This window comes from Nyctereutes procyonoides, unplaced genomic scaffold (genome assembly GCF_905146905.1).
Source record: "Nyctereutes procyonoides isolate TBG_1078 unplaced genomic scaffold, NYPRO_anot_genome, whole genome shotgun sequence".
NCBI classification, from domain to species: Eukaryota; Metazoa; Chordata; class Mammalia; order Carnivora; family Canidae; genus Nyctereutes; species Nyctereutes procyonoides.
The window spans coordinates 32,499,615-32,520,082 of record NW_026575030.1 but is presented as its reverse complement, the minus strand read 5'-3'; the positions used below and the strand labels follow the sequence as shown (position 1 = coordinate 32,520,082).

The 20,468-nt window shown below is 38.2% G+C and overlaps 2 protein-coding genes across 6 annotated transcripts in view; one reads left to right on the top strand and one right to left on the bottom strand.

Annotated features, from left to right (window-relative positions):
• Positions 1 to 14,401, top strand: part of SLC35A5 (solute carrier family 35 member A5) — a 30,092-nt gene extending 15,691 nt beyond the window's left edge. For 3 of the 5 annotated variants that reach the window (XM_055315944.1, XM_055315943.1, XM_055315945.1), the window contains 2 exons: positions 1,593 to 2,373; positions 3,815 to 5,275. In XM_055315944.1, coding sequence (XP_055171919.1) covers positions 1,593 to 2,373; positions 3,815 to 3,883 — 850 coding nt within the window. In that variant the 3' untranslated portion in view covers positions 3,884 to 5,275. Of the gene's footprint in view, positions 1 to 1,592; positions 2,374 to 3,814; positions 5,276 to 11,151; positions 11,259 to 11,688 lie in introns of those variants that run through there. The other 2 variants (XR_008663233.1, XR_008663232.1) reach the window with 2 other exon arrangements.
• A 1,400-nt stretch (positions 14,402 to 15,801) lies between these two features.
• The window catches only part of CCDC80 (coiled-coil domain containing 80), a 36,010-nt gene continuing 31,343 nt past the window's right edge, over positions 15,802 to 20,468 (bottom strand). The window contains exons 7-9 of the mRNA XM_055315948.1: positions 19,932 to 20,035; positions 17,352 to 17,432; positions 15,802 to 16,305 (exon numbers count right to left, since the gene is read on the bottom strand). Coding sequence (XP_055171923.1) covers positions 15,959 to 16,305; positions 17,352 to 17,432; positions 19,932 to 20,035 — 532 coding nt within the window. The 3' untranslated portion in view covers positions 15,802 to 15,958. The remainder of the gene's footprint in view (positions 16,306 to 17,351; positions 17,433 to 19,931; positions 20,036 to 20,468) is intronic.

Below are 20,468 nucleotides of genomic sequence, written 5' to 3'. Positions count from 1 at the left end.
GAAGGCATGATAGGGTGCAAGTGCGTGCTGCTGTCTAGGTTTGTGTGCATTTATCAACTTCAATCCATGACGCTCTGTGAAAGCATTAGTGATATCAGATACCTCTTCCTGTATATATGCTCCTTGGGAACGCATTCTCCTTAAACATTATGCCTTAGAGGTTCATTGGTCCAAAAAGAAGACATGCACACCATGGTTCAGATCCCCTCCTTGCTTTTTCATAAATACGTGACCTTAAGAAAGGGAAGTCTGTTAACCTCTCAGAGCACTGTTTTCTTCCTTAGAACAGAAATTGCCCGACCCATAGAAGGTATCCAGTAAATGCTCCAAAAGTCTTAAAACTTCCATTTCTTACCTGGTGCTTTACACTTCTTCCTTTACTTGTTCTCTCTGTGTGTGTTGCCTCTTCACCTGACTAATTCATCTGTAAACTTGAAGATTTGTTCCCCCTATCTACCCCAACCTGTGTCAGCTACTCCGCTATCCTTAGTCAACATTGTACATTTGTTGTCTTTGTATAGACTTCCCTCTGGCTAGATATATCACCAGCTACCTTTTCACATGGCAGATTCCAGTTTATTTTTTATGTTTCACTTCAAGGGTCATTTTTTTTTTCTTTGAAACAATGCCCGACTCCATTTATGGACTCAAGGGTTCCTTCCTTATTGTGACCCAATGGTTCTATGTATCACTTGTCACATATTATGTTTGCATTATTTAGTTTCATGGCTTTTCCCCTATTAAAGTGTAAATTCTTTGAGGATGGAGATCAAGTCTTATCTCCCCAGGCACATAGTAACCTGGCACAAAGTAGTTGCTTATTTAAATGTCTTTTGAACTGAATGAATCCACAGAACAGATTGACAATATGTTTGTCTTCTATATCACACAAGTTTGTGGTTTGTGTTTAGGCAAAATAAGTAAAGAGATAAAGCATTGTTAAGACTTTGTAAACTGAAACACTAAAAATATTTTTTTCCGTGCTGTCCCAACCAGTAGTTTGCTATAAAATGCTTTATGATTAGGCCATGGATCTAAGAGCAGGCTCCCTCCTTAAATAGTTTTTGGGTCACAAACACCTTTGAAATTTGACAGAGCTTTGAAGAGTCTATGGGATTGATGGGGGTGGGGCTGGGAAGTCACCTGTATAGAAGAATTGGCACTCACTGCAAGGATTCGCGGATTTCTAAAGCTCCGAATTCATGTTCGTGGAAATCGGATTGAGAATCTCTGCCATAACTTACCTCATAGCAAGACAAAAAGTTATTGTCACAAAGATCTAAGATCAGCTCTGGAGGCAAAAAGGAGACTTAGTTAAATCTCCTAACTAAAGTTAAAAGGAAACTTACAATGAGGTGAAATGACTGAATGGCATTAAAGGGCAATTATTACAGGGGTAAATAAAAAATACCAAGCTTAAGAAGCAGAGACACCAACAGGTTTCCTTTGAACTTGGATCAGGAAGGGGAGCAAAAACAGTCTAGTTTATTCAACCAAGTACTTCAAGTGTCTGAGTTTTCAGTAGAAACAGTCGACAGGGCGAAGGGAGGGAGGGAAACAGTAGTAAAATCTTGTTCTTCCTCTTTGAACAGGAGGCATCTAAGTTGGATACAATGGGCTTCCCTCCTGATTCTGTTCCTGTCCATTGTGGCTCTCACTGCTGGGACCGAAACGTCCCAGCATAACCTGGCAGGGCATGGATTTCATCACGATGCCTTCTTCAGCCCATCCAATTCCTGCCTTCTTTTCAGAAGTGAGTGTCCCAGAAAAGACAACTGCACGGAAAAGGCATGGACTTTTCCTGAAGCTAAGTGGAACACCACAGCCATGGTTTTTAGCCACATCCGTCTCGGCTTGGGCCATGTGCTGATCATCGTCCAGTGTTTTATTTCTTCAATGGCCAACATCTATAATGAAAAGATACTGAAGGAAGGGAACCAGCTCACCGAAAGCATCTTCATACAGAACAGCAAACTCTATTTCTTTGGCATCCTTTTTAATGGACTGACGCTGGGCCTTCAGGGCAGTAACCGTAATCAGATTAAGAACTGCGGAGTTTTCTATGGCCACAATGTGTTTTCAGTTGCTCTTATTTTTGTGACTGCATTCCAGGGCCTCTCCGTGGCTTTTATCCTGAAGTTCCTGGATAACATGTTCCATGTCTTGATGGCCCAGGTCACCACTGTCATCATCACAACAGTGTCTGTGCTGGTCTTTGACTTCAGGCCCTCCCTAGAATTTTTCTTAGAAGCTCCCTCAGTTCTTCTCTCCATATTTATTTACAAAGCCAGCAAGCCTCAAGGTCTGGAATATGCACCTAGGCAAGAAAGAGTCCGAGATCTAGGCGGCAGTCTTTGGGAGCGCTCCTCTGGGGTAAGTTTGGGAGGATGCTGCCTTTTGCCTATTCTTCCTAAATTTGACACATGGTTACACAAGAAGAGAAATCGGTCAGTGCTTATTTTATCAAAGGATGCATTGGATTTCTGTGACTTTTAAAAATTATTCAACTAACATTCACTGGGCTTTACATGTTCAAGGGCTTGTGATAATGCTGTTAGGGGTGGAGAAAAAATATAAATCACAGTCTCAAGGACCTTCTGTGTTAGTTGTATCTTAGAATATTATAAAGCCACAGAGCTGGAAGATGTCCCACAGGTTACCCTGGCCAGTCTTTCTGGTTTGGTAAATAAACAGACTACGTGGGTTATAGAAAGGATGTAAAAGATACTAAACCCATGAGGTCTGATCCCTAGTGCATTACTCTTTCCACTCCACCATCGTCAGGGAAATATACCTCATTCATAAGAAAAGTTGATCTTTGATATTAGTAAGTCTTGTTAAATATAAATGGAAGGCTTGGCTCCTTGATTTTCCCTGAGTTAAAACCCCAGTGTGCCAGAAGGCTAGGTCTTACCTCATTAAGAAGGTGATTTTTGAAAAGGGTCCTCATGAGTAAGAGAAAAATATTTCCTAGAAAAATACTTATGCAGTGACCCTGGATAAGTATTATTTTGCAAGTTCCTTATAATTCTTTTCTTTTTCTTAAAGGTTTTATTTATTTATTCATGAGAGACACAGAGAAAGGCAGAGACACAGGCAGAGCGAGAAGCAGGCTCCTTGCAGGGAGCCCGATTGCGGGACTAGATCCTGGGACTCCGGGATCACGACCTGGGCCGAAGGCAGGCACTCAACCGCTGAGCCACCCAGGTGTCCCTCTAACTAGCTTTAAATTTACAATTTTCATGAACACACAAAATATTAAGTACTTAGCAAAATGAACATTTCTCTTTGGGAAAATCTCTTGCCTATTTGTAGTAGAGTTTCCATCAGTGATGTCTCTTAAGTGGTGATCCAGCAGATTCTTAAGATGAAAAAATTATTAAAAGGGTGAGTCCCAAATACCCTGATCTTGGCCAGAGTATAGTTTCAAAAGTCCTGTATTCTTTTCCAGTGGTCTGATAACACTGCTTGCCCTACTTTTCAGGTAAAAAAATATATATACAGATTTAGGTAATGACCTAGTTTATACTTTCTCAAACCACTAGTTATTTCCCTTCAAGACCAGCAGAGGGTGCTCCTTACTGCATTCCTGTTAACTTTGGAATTCAAGTACTGAGATGTATGTCGATTTTTTTGTGATCTCATTATGTGTCTAAAATTCACTTTCAAAGAACATGAGTAGTTATTTAATTTCATTTGACTAGATTATAGTTGTAGTTTAGTGAAATATATTTGTCAGTGTTTCTCCTTAGTAATCATTAAAAATTATACATTTCTAGGTTTGTTGTAATTACTGATTTCATCTTTCTTTTAGGATGGAGAAGAACTGGAGAGACTTACCAAACCGAAAAGTGATATTGAATCAGATGAAGATACTTTTTAATTGGTACCGAAATGATTGACAACTCTCAGAAACCCTTATTTTCACATTTTCAGCATGTGTGATGTTTATCTTTTCACTTTGATAAACAAGAACATTTCTCAAGCATAATAACTGTTTGCATATATCTAACCACTCCCTGAATAGTTCCATCCAAGGCTTAGAGTCCCCAAAGGCTAAAATGTTCTAAAGAACTGATGGGAGTAATAGTCTGGAGACTGCATTAATGGTACTTGGTAAGTCGACAAGACACTTCCCACATTATTTCCCTTCTCCTCCAGGGTTCCAAAAACTCATAATAATCATGTTGACTCTACCCTATAAATACACAAATAGCGATTGGTTTGCCAGATATTCATAATTATGTAGTTCCATTCTGCATGCTAAAGTCTTCCCTTACGTATCATTATAAATATCCTCCAGGTTGTACCTTGAATTTTGAAACCCTGGAGATACTCACTTTACAGTTAAAAAACAAAATGTGACTCTTTCTAAAAAATTTGACAGAAGGACTTTACCATCTGGCTACAACATTGATTTGAGGGCAGTGTAGTCTGTGCCAGATGTTTTGACAAAGAAGCAATTTTTCAGAAACAAAAGTGTTAGAATTTTAATTTTCAGAAATTCATAGAGAATATGATTTTCACTGATTATCTTTTGATGTTTTTCTGCACAAATAAGCTTTAATTTAGGTAAAAGTTGGTTCCCAATTACCACGATTCTCACTTGGATTTTAAATCATTTAAGTAAGCCACGATGGACTTTTTTTCTCCTGGGTTTTACCTCATTACTTTTGGAGTATTTTAGGGATCTATTGAGTCATTTCATTGTATTAGTTACTAACTAGAACTTAAGATTGTTGTGTATCTCACTATCATACCCTGTTACTAAGAATTGAGGCATTGGCTTAAGACTGTCAGTAAGATTAATGCCTAAGAGTGCTCTTAAAAGGATCACTTTGCAAACAAATGCCTTTCATTGAAATATGGGTACTCTTACTCTAAAATGAGGAAACATAACAAAGTACAGTAATTATATTGATGCTTCAATGCATGATATTTTTTTAGGTATTTTTGCATGCTGCCAATTAAGTATGAGGTAGAGAAGTCAGGTGATAGATAATTTAAAAGTGAGAAAAAGAAGTGACTTACCCAAGGTCATGCAGCTGGATTATGATAGGACAGGCCTAGTTTATAAGCCTGTATGTTTACAAAGCACTACACTGTAAATGTGAACTATAAGATGTCATCTCCATGTACTCTGTATATCTCTTCCCTGATTTTCATGCAGATGAACATGTGATAATACTGTAAATAATCCATCTGTGATACCTGGAATAATATGACAGGCAAAAGTTGGTGGAAATTTGTAAATAAAATAATTATTAAACCTTTACCTTGAGTTATCACTGTCATGTGAGATGGGACACAGAGTTCTTTTTCATTTTCATTTAAAAAAAATGGAGCGAAGCAAGAAATCCAAGCAACTTTTGAAATTTTATTTTTCAGTAGATCTTGACTTCTGAGAATAGAGAAACTGTTCACCTTATCATAGGTATAGCCCTCCATGTTGTGAAAGAGGGAGATTACATTAATATGGCAATTCACATTAAAGGTAAAATCAGGTATAGAAATACCTCACTTTTAGGAAAAATGTAAAATTATCTTATGGAACAGAAAAAATTACAATATTATTGGCAAAGGTATTGCCTACATTAAATATATTACATAAAATGGATTTTACTACTTCGTGGAGCTTGATTTTCTTATTTACAATGACTTTATCTGTAATTATAGGTTTACTTGTGTTAATTGACCACTTAATAGGATAAAGAAAAAGAAGTAAAATGTAAAGTTCTGATGTGGGTGTGCTGCAATACTTTGCGGGCACTAGTGCTTTAAAAGGAGAATAACTAACTGGAAGGTCAGAGGTCCTGAAACCATAGTTTATCACCTCGGGTGCTCTTGGAGACAGTGTATAACCTGGGGAGAAGAACAATTGTCATGTGGAAAAAGTAGTTTTTTCTACTCCAAAGAACCAAAGTGTAGTGAAAATTTTAGGGTGATGGTTACTCTTTCCTTATAAGTGAGACCCTCCTGACAAATGATTCTTTTCAACTCCTGCAGAGTGGTAGTAGTAGTGAATTCTCAATTACTGAAGTTTTCAGGGAGAGACTCTAAAACATCAGGATGTTTTAGAACAGATTCCTTCATTGGCATAGAAGTTGGCCTAAGTGATTTCTGAAGGCCCTTCTTATTTTTAGATGCTCTGTTAAGCATCTAAAACTTCTATAACTGATGTGCTAAATCTGTTTGCTTCACGGCTTCCAAATAGCCTTTGATTGGGCCACAGGTATGGCCTGCAGTGACCTGCTTCCAGCTCTTTCACTGGCCCCAGGACCAAACTTAGGTCCAGCAATGTGCCTAATCCTGAGGGGAAGCAGGATGTGGATGCTGCTTGTAGAGGGAAAGACGGCCTAGACCCAGGATCCCAGATCCTTGGCCAGCTGTGTCCTGCTGCATAGAGTCCACATGCAGAGGAGACTCCGGGCCAGATTATTTTGTTTACAACTCTTTTAAGGCTTGCCTCAATCCCTATGTGGAAATCCCATTGCATATGAGTTGGACTTGACTGGAGCTGCAGGGAATCCCTTCAATTTTCTGAACAGACCTAACAGGCTTGACCCAAGACAGCCCAGGTTCCTCCTTGGCTCTTCTCCCTTATATGTAAATCTTGATTTTCCCCACCAACTCTTGCCACTCCAGTGTGAAGAGGCAGAGAAAGCCAAACGCAAAGGAAAGACAGTGGTTCTCCTTCTCTGACACTTAGAGCTGACTTTCTGAAATTGAGTAATATATATTCCTCTTTTAAGAGAAAATTTTTTTTTCTCACAGATCTCAACTTTGACCTTTTTCTCCTTTGCTGTTATATAAATTCATACAAACATAATATGAAGTATAAACTTTTTTTGCTCATAGTTTATATGAAAACCAAAACAAATTTGCAAATTAAAATAGGAACGTAGCTATAAAAGCAATAAACTTCCAATTCAAATATGAGTTTAGTGAGAAGGGGTTGTTTTGCTCAAATAAAATCACAATAAATCCCTTTAACCTGCAGAACATTTGCCCTCTTTTGCTATTTTACTTGTTTCAAGCACCATCCTGTCTCTGCCAAGATAAAAACCTGCTGACATTGCCAGTAATGCATTTAATCCTGCCGGGATTTATCAACCCATGTCCCTGACAATCCCATACGGATGTGGTGTGGGTCAAGCTGCCAACTCCCATTGGCCTCGGTGCCCTGGAAAGATTTTTAAAACGTCAGCTTTATGTGTTCCCTAAAGTTTTGAAAGAACTCACCAATAGAATTGCCTCAGCTTGGCATTTTTTGAGTACTCACCCCCCCCCAACATTTTCTATTTATCCTTTGTCCTCTTCTGGGTCTACTTTGTCACTTATATTTTGCTAAAAGATCATCCAGATTTTCACATTTATTTGCATAGGAATTTTTGAATCAGTCTCATAATTCTTTTAATTTTCTGTAACTATAGTTCTATATTCTTAATTTTGTGTGTGAATGGCTTCTGTATTTTCTTAAAATAAGTTAACAAGCAGTTTCTAATTTTTATTTTATTGAAGTTTGTGTTCCATTTTTCTAAGATTTGTTTTATGTTCTTTTTCCATCTTATGTACTTGAAATACATTTATTTCCTTTCTCGTTTGTTAATGAGCATTTTTATAACTAGTAGAAACATTTCCTGGCATAAATACATATTAGGCCAACCCCCACAGACCTTAAAATATAGTATTATTATTTTCAAACTAGTCTGTTTTGAGTCAAGACTTGTGGGGTTGAGGTTTCTATTCATTCTTTTGTTAATGTCTGGTTTCGTACATTTAGTTAGAAAATGAGATCTGTATTCTTTCCGTGGTTGTTTGCATATTTTTATTGAATTACTAGTGTAGTTTGGCTGGTCCTTTAGTACACAATAACTTTTTTTGAGAAAGTTGGTATTGGTTTGTTATTTTGAGCCAGTCTGAGAGTTTCTTGTAGTATTCGACATTTATTCTACTTCTCTTTCTAATCCATTTCATCACTAGTAATTACTTTTACATTTAAAAAAGCAAATTTAGAACCTTATTTATAAACTTAGCAATTTGAAAAATTAAAATATAGTCATCAACTCCTTTCACTGAGATGAGGAACTTAGGATATTTCCTCCCAACTCTCAGTTTTCTTCTAAAAAGCTTGAGGATTTTATCCAGGTTTGCTATACTGCATCTTGTCTTCTCTAAGACTCTTATGTTTTCACATTACCATTTCTGAAACTGGAATACCTTAAGCAATGGCAGGTTAAAATGACTGCTGCTTTGTGGTGTAATAATGAAGTTGTCTTTGCTTGCACATATAGGCATTTGGTGTGACTGGACAACGTATCAGTCAACAAACCACTTAAAAACCATTTGAGGAGAGGGGTGCCTGGGTGGCTCGGTTGGTTAAGCATCAACTCTTGATTTCAGCTCAGGTCATACTCTCAGGGTTGTGACAGCGAGCCCCATGTAGGGTCTGTGCTGGGTGTGGAGCCCATTTAAGATTCTCTCTCTCCCTCTGCACCCTCCTCCCTGCCCCCCTCAAAAAACCCAAACCATTTGAGGAGAGCATAAGAGTCCTGTTGTTGCCTGAAAATCTTGCAATGAGACCTCCCAGTAAGATCAGGAACATGCCAGCATTACATTTTACAAATTGGGTGTCAATAGCTTGAAAGTTTTTAAAAACCCTGGAGACAGAGAAACTTAAGAAATGCTACATCATGATCAGTTCTCTCAAGGGCACAGAGAACTCTGGAAACCTCAGACATCTGCAGCTCTGCCCCAGAATGTTATTCAAAAGATTTTTGGCTCAAAATGGAAAGGTGTTTTAGAAATAGCTTAATTAATTTATTTAACTTCCAGTTTCCCTTTTTGTGTAACCAGAAAATGGTAGGTATGTCTTTAAGAGTTCTTTAAAGAAATATAAAGTAAAAATTCTAAGTCACAAAAAATAATATGTTTAATTGAGAGTGTCCTCTCTTAGGACATAAAATAGTGATTGATACCTTTTGGAATTAATGCTGCCATAGACATGGTGAAATTTGGAAGTTCATTCAGTTTTTGTTCCTTGTTATATATCTTTTCTTTCAAGAATTAATACTAATTCTAATTATCACAGCTAATTAAACTTAATTTGTTCATAACATAATTTCCTCATTCATAACTTCTTAATGCTAATTTATCTCTCAACTGGAAGCTGCCGTGAAATAGATTTTTTCTCTTCTGAAAGGGCTTTTGGCTGATACACTTCCTGAGATTTGGGTTTGTTTTTTCTTTTTTTTTTTTTTTAAGCATCTAGCAATTATTTACTAACAGCACTTTTTCTAGTCGCATTGCTCAAGCAGGTTTTACATTTCTTTTTATTACTCTGTAGTCACTGAACATAAATAACGGCTTGTCTGGAAAATATTTCTTGGTCACCCTTTTTTACTATCAGAAATCTCTTTTTTTACCATTTAGTTTTACAAGTTAAATGTTTCCCTGCTATTTTGTTGTGTATTGATGTGTGTATGTGTATCTTTTTTCCTTTTATATATGAGCTGTTTTGTGGGGGGGGGGGGAGCTGTCTTTTAAGCCTAGAAGAACAGTGATTGAATGGCTATTATATGGGTCTTTTCTTTAAGGTTTATGTGTACTCATCTTTAAACAAAGTTTAATACTCCAAGGGGGCCAAATATGCGCCACAAAATGGTATAAGTAGAATCTCCTTAACCTAGTGGCTCTTTACCTGGATACTGGGAAGCAGGGACCATAGAAGTTGCAATGAGGAAACTTTGCAGATGATGCTTTTTTCTATATTGATTGAAACTTCTGCTTTGAGGGCCAGCCCCATAAAGATGGGGGAAAACTGTCTCCCATCTGTGAGGAGGGGGTGTCACTTGAGTTTTAGTTTATTCCTCTGTTTTAGATGGAGCGCCCTGCTTTGGTAAGAAGTCAGGTTAAGGGAAGTGCTTTGAAAGTAGCACGTGAACTTTCCCTACTGATGTAAAATTTACTGCTAGATTTTTTATATTGAATATTTCTATATCATAATATTTTATATATTATTATATTTAATACATTATATACATCTAATATGCTATATAAAATGTATTTTATAGTTTGCAAATTATATATATACACACATATATGTATACAAATACATAAATACATACATGAACACACACATACATACACACACCACCCTGCAAAGATATCCCAAGTTCTTATATTTGAAAGAACTCATAAGACTCCACAGAGTACACTCACTTTTATTTAGAGGCAATGGATACAGTGCAGCAAGAAAAGGGGAACATAGACATTGGAGGTCCGAGAGAGAGAGAGCTCATGACTAAGCTCTACAGGGTTCTCCTCTGTTCATACAGACCACACCATCTCCATTGTCTCTTGCCTGAAAGATCTGTGTGGGGAATCTTGACTCTGGGAGAGCTCAAAGCAGAATTTTCCAGGATTTTTATGCCTTGCTGGCCATGTAATCAGCTGGGTTTATTTAATCTTTAGGCCATTTGGAAACCATCATTGAAGAAACTGACCCTAGGGATCACCAGAGTAATTCCAGACTTTAAACAGCACTTCATAAATCCTACTGCTGTAATCTTGGCCAAGAGTCAAAAATAAGACATCTTTATCTCCCCAGAGATAAAGATAAAGCATTTCCAAGCCTAGCTGTAAACCAACTCTATCCTCCATATAGACACCCCCACCTCCAAACCTCCTTCCTCCAATTAGAAATCTAGGTGAGTCAAAAGGGGGAACATAAGGACACAGCCATGTCACTATCTTTGACCTCTAAGCTGACCCTTATATGGGCAATGGACTACAAATGTATTACTTATCTTTCCTCCTGCCAAGTGTCCCCAAGTTGGAGATAGTTTACTCAAAGTTTATGCTGTAGGATTAAAGCCATTCCCTAGTTTCAATCTTTTTTTTTTTTTTTGACTTTTATTTATTCATGAGAAACACACACACACAGAGGCAGAGACATAGGCAGCAGAGCAAGAAGCAGGCTCCATTCAGGGAAACCTGATGTGGGACTCAATCCCGGGACTCCAGGATCACACCCTGGGCTGAAGGCAGGTGCCAAACCGCTGAGCCACCCAGGGATCACCCTTAGTTTCAATCTTGATGAAGTTTTCTTCTATATACTCACTAATTTTTGTTCATTTTGGTTTATTTCAGGGAAAGGGTGTTTACAAATGAATTAATGCCACCATATTCCCGTGGATATGTAGACAACTTCTTAAATCTGGGAGAGGGAAGTTCCCAGAAGAAACGGTGCTTGCATTGTGAGTATCCAAAGACATGATCATGGTGACAATGGAGACAATATGAGGCACTTGCTCACATCATGTGGAGCTTGACAGGAAGAAAAGTTTATAATTCTAGATTCCAAAAGACTGAAGGATTATCACCACTCATCTTTCCTTGTTCCCCTCTGTGCCCTTAACCTTCCCACCCCCTATGAGGACCCAATATTGATTATCCATACACAGCATTTTATAAATAACTGAGTGTATGACTGTTCTCTACTGGTCTGCGAGCTTCTGTGCAGGGACTTTTTTTTTTTTTCTGTTTTATACTCGTGTTTTCTAGCAGACTACCCAGGAAATAGTATAAATACAATTAATGTTTGAATGATCATATAACTTGAGTCTAATCTACAAGCTAGTGTCTTGGATTAAGAACCAGAATGACCAGATGGTTCTTTGCATACAGCTATTGTGGATCAGGACTTGCCAAATTTGGGGGCCTCTGCCTACCCTGCCCTACTTTGAATCTCTAAGGAGTGTTTATCACAAGGAAATAAGCTAAAGATAGAAAAGAGGACTGAAGGAGACAAATGGAATGATGGTGAAGTCTACAGGAGGAATTTATTCTTTCTCTAACATTTTGGGAAGGTAAGCAAGCCTTGCTTCCAAAGATTGGCAGTCTTCCAGAAGTGGTTTGTTCCCTACCTCTCTGCTTCAAGGATTTCCTTTTGCACTTTTAGATTTCTTAGAAAGGGTGGCACCTATAGCCTACCGGTTGTAGCCTGAGCTGGAATGGATCATGGGAAAGTGGCCTGGAAAAGGGCCAAGTGAGAGGAAAAAGATTCTTATGGTGGAGGTGGAAAGCCAAAGAAAATTTTGCCCAGGGTCAGTTTTAGCTACTTAAAATCATCCCATCCCTTCACCCAACATCTTTGCCACATGTATCAACCGATAGATTGGAGGAATGAAGATCACTCTTTTGCTTTCTAGAAGGAAAGTGCTAATATTTAAGGTCTCTGCAGTCTGTTCAAGGATAGCCCAGTTTGTTCAACTTCGGGATATCAGAGAGGTGATGCATGTGGTTGCCACATTAGGAAATTGTGTCAGAGAACAAGCATATGCCTTGTTGGAGGGACTCCATCAATGTTCAGGATGCTCAGTCCTTGACAGCTTGAATGTCCTTGGAAGTTCCATTCTGGCTGTATGGAGATGATGAGGTTTCCTGTGTTCAGAGGTGATGAACCTGTTGGGTTCAGCTGCCCCAATGCACCATGCTGGAAAGAAGTTATTCAATATATTGCCCTATTCCCATAAACATCTAAAAGTGGAATCTGAACTATGAAGTTTGGGTTCTCTAAGAATTTAACATTAGCTCTACCATAGGAAACCTCTGAGTTTAGGATCCTGCTCCTAAAGGCCAAGAAAGATTCATAAACACCATGGAGTTAGATGATAACTTAGATATCTATTACTACTCTCTCATTTTGTAGATCAGGAACTGAGTCCCAAAAGTAAAGTGACTTGCCTCAGGTCAGTCACACAGATCAGTCTGTGGCAGAGTGAGGACCAACCATTTTCCCAAGTCTGGTGGCCATTTTATGACATTCTTGACTTCTGTGACAGCTGGCCCTTTGCCTCTCACTGCCCTAAACTTGGTTCTTAATAACATGTCCAAAACTAAGAAAAGTTTGGCATTGGGAGATTTGCACCAACTATGAGAGAACTGAAGAGAAGTAGTTAGCATTTAACTGTGCTTCATTTTGTCATGAAGTTAAGAGTACTCATCAACCACACCCCACTATCTGCACACCCCAAACCATTGAGTACAGAGCAGCCAAGGAGAATGGAGGAAAGGAAAGCAATCCTACAGGGAAAGGGGAGTTAGTAGTGGCAGAAAAACAGAGATTCTTTTCAAGAGGTTTTTTTTTTCTTTCTGGAATTTCCTTATGTTATTGAATACTGAGATCATCAATTAGGGGCCGTAAAGCCATCATTCACCCTGGTCTTGAGTTGTTTTTTTATCACCAAGGATCTACAAGTTGAGAAGGTATGTGAACTTCAATGTTAACTATACTCCAAAAAATGAGACCAGCTGGATTCTACTGATTCCACTGTGTGTGGACTGCCTGCCTCTGTATCCAGGGAAGGATCTCTCTGCCGAATATTCATCTCAGAGCCCTGCGATTTCTCCAGCGAAAAACAATTCCTGGAAATTCACGAAAGTGAATTGTGACAATCAGCAACTTTGTCCTCCTCAGAGTCTTCCAGATTTCTCTCACTCTACTGGGTACTTTTTAATCTAAATATTGTAATTCCATAATAATTCTCAAAAACTTTATCTTCTTTGTTGCTGCTGTTTGGAAGGAAACACTTTCATCAAAAAAAAACCAAAAACAAACAAAAAAAAAAAAAACCCCAGATTTCAAATGATCTGATCTGTACTCCCAGAAGACAGAGATTCAGGTGATCTAACTCTCTTATCCTCCCATTTACTGAAATGTACTTTGTGCTTTTCCAGATTATAGAAATCGAGGACATTTCCCAACAGTGTTTTCCTCTGCATGTGTCTCAGTCCCTTTGCTGAGCTATGGCTTATTCTACAGCACCCAAATGATGATTCATGGCTTCTAGGCCATGAAAGGAAAGAGAGTTCAGACACACTGCTATTTCAGTGCCAGTGAAAAGTAATCTCAGATTATGAAAAAGTATTGTCTTCTTTGGTTGCCGAAACTAGAACTTTGCTAATATTATTCTTTAAGTAAATTGTCTATGATTATCCAATTGGTTTCCTTGGGAGATGAAACTCCTTCATTATTGTATTTCCTGAAATCGAGACTATTTAGACCTCGTACTTAAAAATTGTCCCTATATAATTTCAGAAGCAATGGTAAATAAATCCATTTTTTATTGGCAATTTTAAGCTATGCATCACCTTGGCAAATATTTAAGAGCAAGTACATCATCCTGGTCCTCCTACCAGCACACTTTGAGCAGCTGGTGTAGACTGTTCTAAAAAGAGAGAGGGGGATCCCTGGGTGGCACAGCGGTTTAGCACCTGCCTTTGGCCCAAGACGCGATCCTGGAGACCCGGGATCGAATCCCACGTCGGGCTCCCGGTGCATGGAGCCTGCTTCTTCCTCTGCCTGTGTCTCTGCCTCTCTCTCTCTGTGTGTGACTATCATAAATAAATAAATAAAAATATAAAAAGAGAGAGGAAGAAAGCTCTTCATTCACCATGGGAGGGGAGGGGAGTGGAAGCATAATTTACATAGGAGAACTAAGTTTTAAAGTCACTTGAACTATATGGACTTCAGCTCCCTAATCAGGTAAGAATGAATGGTCTTCATGGAGAATAAAGGGCAAAACAAGTGATTTCTCAAGTTTATTGAGCTACAAATTCCACTTTTACCATATAATTATGTATAACAAAGTCCAGATAATATAAGATGGATTGTGCAAATAGGCACAGATAAATTAATAGCTAATATTCAAAGGTGGCTTAAATGCAGTTATTAATATCTATGCTCCTTAGAGTTAATGACCAATACCAAGATGATTTGGAGAATTAGTTATCAGTAAGAGAGACAAAAAAATAAACATCCTCATTATAGATAGAGGCTAGCACCTAGGATGCTACATGCCTGGGAATCAGACTAACTACCTCAGGGCAAGTTGGCAAGTTCACAGATATTAGTTGGTAACATTACTTGGTATTTATTTGTTGAAAAAAAGAAAAGTGGGAAAGAGAAAGGGAAGGAGGGAGCATATTTAGTTTGAATTGCCATATCTAAAAAATAAATGCTCTTTTACAAAGATAAAGATTGTATTTTGCCCTCTAGCTACACTTCTATCCCTTATAACTTAGTAACACTTACCTGGGAAAACAAAAAGAACCCTTGGATGTAATCTCCTTCTTTGTAATTTTCTTATATAAGATGCCAGTATGGTAATAGGTCCATTAACAAGTAAGTACAGAGGGGTCAAGTGTGAGGGAGTTAAGGTTTTCCATGGCAGGAATTCCATGGCACCTGCTAAAACTCTTGGAAGTATCACCTCTGGCTGCAGGGCCAGACTTAGGTCTTCCTCTTCCTGGCCTTCTGATCTATCTCTGAAAAGACAATAAGATAAGAGAAACAGGGCAGAAAATGGCTATGATAGCAAAGCTGGGTTTGGTGCTTTTCCTGGCTTTGGTGGCCAATATCATTAGACTCCTATGGTACCAAGCTTTATGAAAGAAACTCACAATATAAAGCAGAGGCATCTCACTCATTTTTAGATTGACATTTCCAAAAGTGTTAAGAAGCTGTTTCCTCTGTTACATGTGTTCAGACATTTCCTGAAAACATCTGTGCTGTGATCTTTAATTTTCTTTAACAATCATGGTTTTACTTACCAATGAAAACTTTTAAAAACTAAATGAGAGGTATTAATATTTTTACATAGAATTTTGTATTCCAAATAATGTCTATCATGTAAGAAGAAGAAAATATCCATTCAGCACCAGATCCCCTCCAATAAGAGAAATGAACAATTCTTTTAAATATCTTTATGACTTAAGGCTTCAATAACAACTCACGAGTAGGCAAAAGTTTGCTATTTATTTAATTTTGGAAGAACACGGAAAGAAAAAGGCAAGGAATGTAGGCAGTGTGGAAAAACTTCTTTACGTAGCTGGCCACTTGTGGCTTTAACAGCTGCAGGGGAAACTGGCTGGGGCTAAGGTTACGTATTTCTGTTCAGTAAGGGTATCCATGGTGGTAACTCTCATGATGACGGTAGTCATCCTGGTAACCATCCTGGTATCCTTGGTGGTAGCTATGGTAACCGTAGCCTGCGTACTCATCTTCTGGGCAGCGCATCCCGAGTGATTGCTGAATGGCCATTTCCTGTCTCCGGAGTTGCATCGAATCAATTAAGTCATACACAATCACCATGGACCACATTGGGGAAGGATACCAGGATTTGACATTTCCATCTTTTCCAACTAGAAGCATGGAGAAGTACTCTGGGCTCACTTGAAAATAGTTCCGGATATCTTTCACCAAATGGGCTGGTATGTCTTCTCGCTCCACAACAGAACTCCCTAGAAAGGGTTAGAAAAGTTGTTGTTAGTAGATTGAAGAGTCAGCCCTTAAGCAAACATCAAAATGAGAACAAGTCACTCTGAGAATAGAGAGAGGAGGACCCATGAGTCTGTTCCCTTTGGTTCAAAATCCAATTAAAGAAGGTTGCTGAGTTTTTCCACTACAAATTAAATGTCCCACATGTTCTGCAACATTATTAGCGTCAAATGTTAGGTGACAGGATGTTTCTTCTATAGGGAATGTTAGGAAATATAAAACCAGTCCTTTAATTCAGTTCTGGCAAGATCAATTTGTTTCAAGTTTGTCACAAAGATTATATTGTTTATATTTCTAAGTTTAGTTCCAATTAGCTTAGTTATTACTTCTTTGCAAATATGGCTTTCCTTTTGATACTTTTTATTATAACAAAAAGCTTATTTCACTGTCAAGGGGTGAAATACCAATTATGAAGATGTGGATAAATGTATTTAAACTATTATGGTCAGCAAAAAGAAGAAGAGGAAGGGGGAAGGTGCTGACACTTTCTGTGCCAGCGAGTTTATGCACATTATCTCTTGTGAACATCTTGATCTTGGAAGGAAGGACTGTTTGCTTTCTGAAAACTTGAGTCACTACTCATTTTCTTTCAGCTTCTCTGAGCCTTTCAGCATTTATCCTCATGTATTGAAAGGGAATCAGTAAGACATGACCCATGTGCTTCATAAAATTATTCTGGGAATTAAATGAAATGGTATAGATAAAAATTATCTATGTAAATTATAAAGTCCTATGCACACAAAAAGCATTATTCTACTTAAGGAAATGGGTATTTTTACTGTCACTTATGAATGATTTTATATTAAAAACAATATTAGTGATTGTACTTTATTTCCTGCTTGTTTACATACACACACACACACACACACACACACACACACACAAGGTGGGGTGGACTGAGTGAACTGTGTTCATCTTACAGGTAACACCCACTGCTTGCATGCAGTTTAATATAATTTAATTGAACTTAACCAGTAGTTCATACTATTTTAAAATAATAGCACTTTACCATTAATTGGGAACAGTTCTAACACTCCCCCAACTTCCTCTCCAACCCCTAAAAGCTTCAGAATGGTTATGTGGCGCAGACCTGAAAGAAAAAAGGAAGCCACAGAATCAGTAAGTCCTCTTTTACCTCCAGAGGCCGACATCTGACAGAAATCACTACATTAAAAAGATTATAGAACATAACCTGGTTAGGTAAAATAATCTATTTCTTTCCATAAAAAAAAGAGTAAATACTTTTAAAACCTTGAAAAAGACCACTTGCAGATTTAGAATTAACAACAGGGTCAGATGTGAATTTTCTTTTGTTTGAAGATGGAAATAGAAGAATTTGCTCTTAAATTGTGGTTCTATTAAAGAAAACAAAACAAAATTGAAGCCATAGGAACATTAAAATATCTGGAATGATCTGAGCTGATTAGTGTGCTGAAAAAGAGTCATGCCTGAGGTTATAACAGCTTACACAGATAATTCAACTGTCTCTCAGAGAAAAGACAGCAGAACCCATCTACTGTGATGGCTAAAGGAATAGTTCTGGCTTTCTTGCACAAAAGTTTGTCAGCTTAAAGAGCAGGTTCTTACCACTTATTCAGAGGATTCAAAGGAGAAGCACTTAAGCAAGCACCGTGTGCTTCCCACCCTCAGCTAAAGTTTCAGGAAAGGAGAGAAGGTCATGCCTTGGTAGCTTGTTGGAATTCTTTTGAGGATGAAGTGCACATGAAGGGATTCCGGAGAAAAAAATTGGAGGATGAAGGGGCTGTCAGTTCATCATACCAAGACTTCGTGGCGTTAGACAAAATGCCAACCTAGTCAGGGTCATAACTTGGGACCAATAATACGAATATTGATGGTGCTTATTGTTCGGAGGAGAACTGAAAGTTGCCATGGCAGGGGCTGTCTTAAGGAGGAGCTAAAATCCAAGCAAAAGGCTATTCAAAAAAAAAATAAATAAAAGTTTGTGGTCTTTGCTTTTCTCCCAGAGAAGTGAAGCATTCTGTTCTACATGTTGTTGAGTCATGTTTTCAAGATGAAAGATCATGAATTTAATCATTCCTGGAAAATATGACTTGTTTACATTTCCTGTATATTACAAAAGGATTTGCTTGCACTAATGTGATTTGTGCTCTCTGTGCAGAGACGAAATGAAACACCACTTAATAACTGTTCCAAAGGTGTCTGTAGAAAATTAACAAGCCATGATTTTATTTACATTCTTATTGTGAAGGCCCATTAACTGCTCTAAGAATTTCTGCCTTTCCTAGCAACACTGGTGGCTATAAATAATTTAAAATATACTTAAAGATACAAAAAATCTTGTATGTTGATATACGGTCTTAAATGATTAACTTTTATTAACTTTAATAAAAAATTCATGAATTTTCTAGTTCTTATTTTATGAGCTTGTTTTCTGCCTGCTTTGGAATTACTATTTCACATCTTCAAACTGAAATGTATTTAAAATTTACAGATATTGGGTCATAGTAACGACCCAGGCTCTGTTAATACTTTACAAACCTTATAACCTCATCTTTTTATCAGTCAAGCACAGTTTTATCTCAAATGATTCTTCTTCCTAACAGAAATATCAAAATAATTCTGACTCATCTGTATTCCAGCTGGGAATGGAATTCCACTTTTGAAATTGCCCTTACCTCCTTGGTTCACCATTGAATTTAGTAGTAAGTCCTATGTACTATGCGTTTTCCTTTTTGCGTGTCCATACTTATTTACGGGGAACCTGGGTAGCTCAGTTGGTTGAGTGTCTGTCTTCAGCTGGGGTCATAATCCGGGATCAGCTTCCTGCTCAGGGGTGAGTCTGCTTCTCGCTCTGCTCATGCGCTCGTTCTCTCTCTCTCTCTCTCTCTCTCTCTCTCTCATATCCTCTCTCTCCCAAATAAATAAATAATCTTCAAAGTGATACTTAAGGCCACTAATAATTTAGGTAAAGAAAATATTAGTCTTCAAAACACTGAGCCGTTCACTACAAGAAAATAAATAATAAACTATGTTTCTCTTTGACCTATTTGTCCTAAAAATAAGATTCTGTTTAACAGGTCTTGCTGTATTTGGAGCCCAATGATCAAAATCCTTTTTAAGGGAGTGGCAATATAGTATAGCGTGCTTCCATTAATATATCAATTCTCAAAGCCATTCCTGTTTTACCAACGACATTTAATCTACTGAGAAGTACCCAGTGTTTGGACCGAAGTATTACCTAAGTAAATGATGATACCCGAGTTTTATGGTGTTGAGACAAATTTTTAAAAAAGCAAACAAACAATAAGGCATATAATACAGATCACTGAAAGTAAAGCAGTAGGTATTTTCAAACATTTCGGTGAAGAACCCAAGAGGGGGGAATATTGAGAAAAAAACACAAAAAAAGAAAAACAAAAAAACCCTCCAGTTCACTAAGGCTCCAGTCTGAAAGCAACTTTATACTCAATACAACTGAGTAAGTGTCTGGGAATCTCCAGTCTGGACTGAGGAATATTTGGATGATCTAAGCTTCTATGTTCCATTTTAGAGTTGACCAGGAAGAGAGCGGTATGGGAAAACAGTGATGACGAGGCTTCCCACTCACCAAAATTGCAGGCCTGGCCACTGAGGGCTGAGAGCTGCTGTGAATAGGCCCAGTCTTCATCATTAGGGGCAGAGATCACCAGCAACCGCCTCCTCCATCGGAACCTGGAACGAGCAGGAGGCCGTGATTACCGCTTCAAACAATAGAGGCTTAGTGTAAGAAGACACAGGAACTTTGGCTGTCGGGTGTTCCTGTGCCCAGAATAAAAAACACTGGCCCTTAGAAATACCTCATAGCTCCTCAAAACCATTAAATTGCATTTCCACATTTCTTGAGCTTTTCTGTTATAACTTCACGGTCTGCCTACTGTGGCATTTGCATGAAACATCAGGCATGAGTCTGGCCACCACGCCTTATGAAGTCACTTGGGGAGACACGAAGCTCTCAGATGCAATGAAGACTGGCCAAAATGGCAAAGTCTATTGTAGCCATAGAAATAGGAAAGAGGAAGGTAACTGAAGAAAACTCAAGTGCTAGTAGACTTTGCTAGGGCTTGGAGGGGATTGAGAATTGAATGTATGGACAGGAAACAGAGTA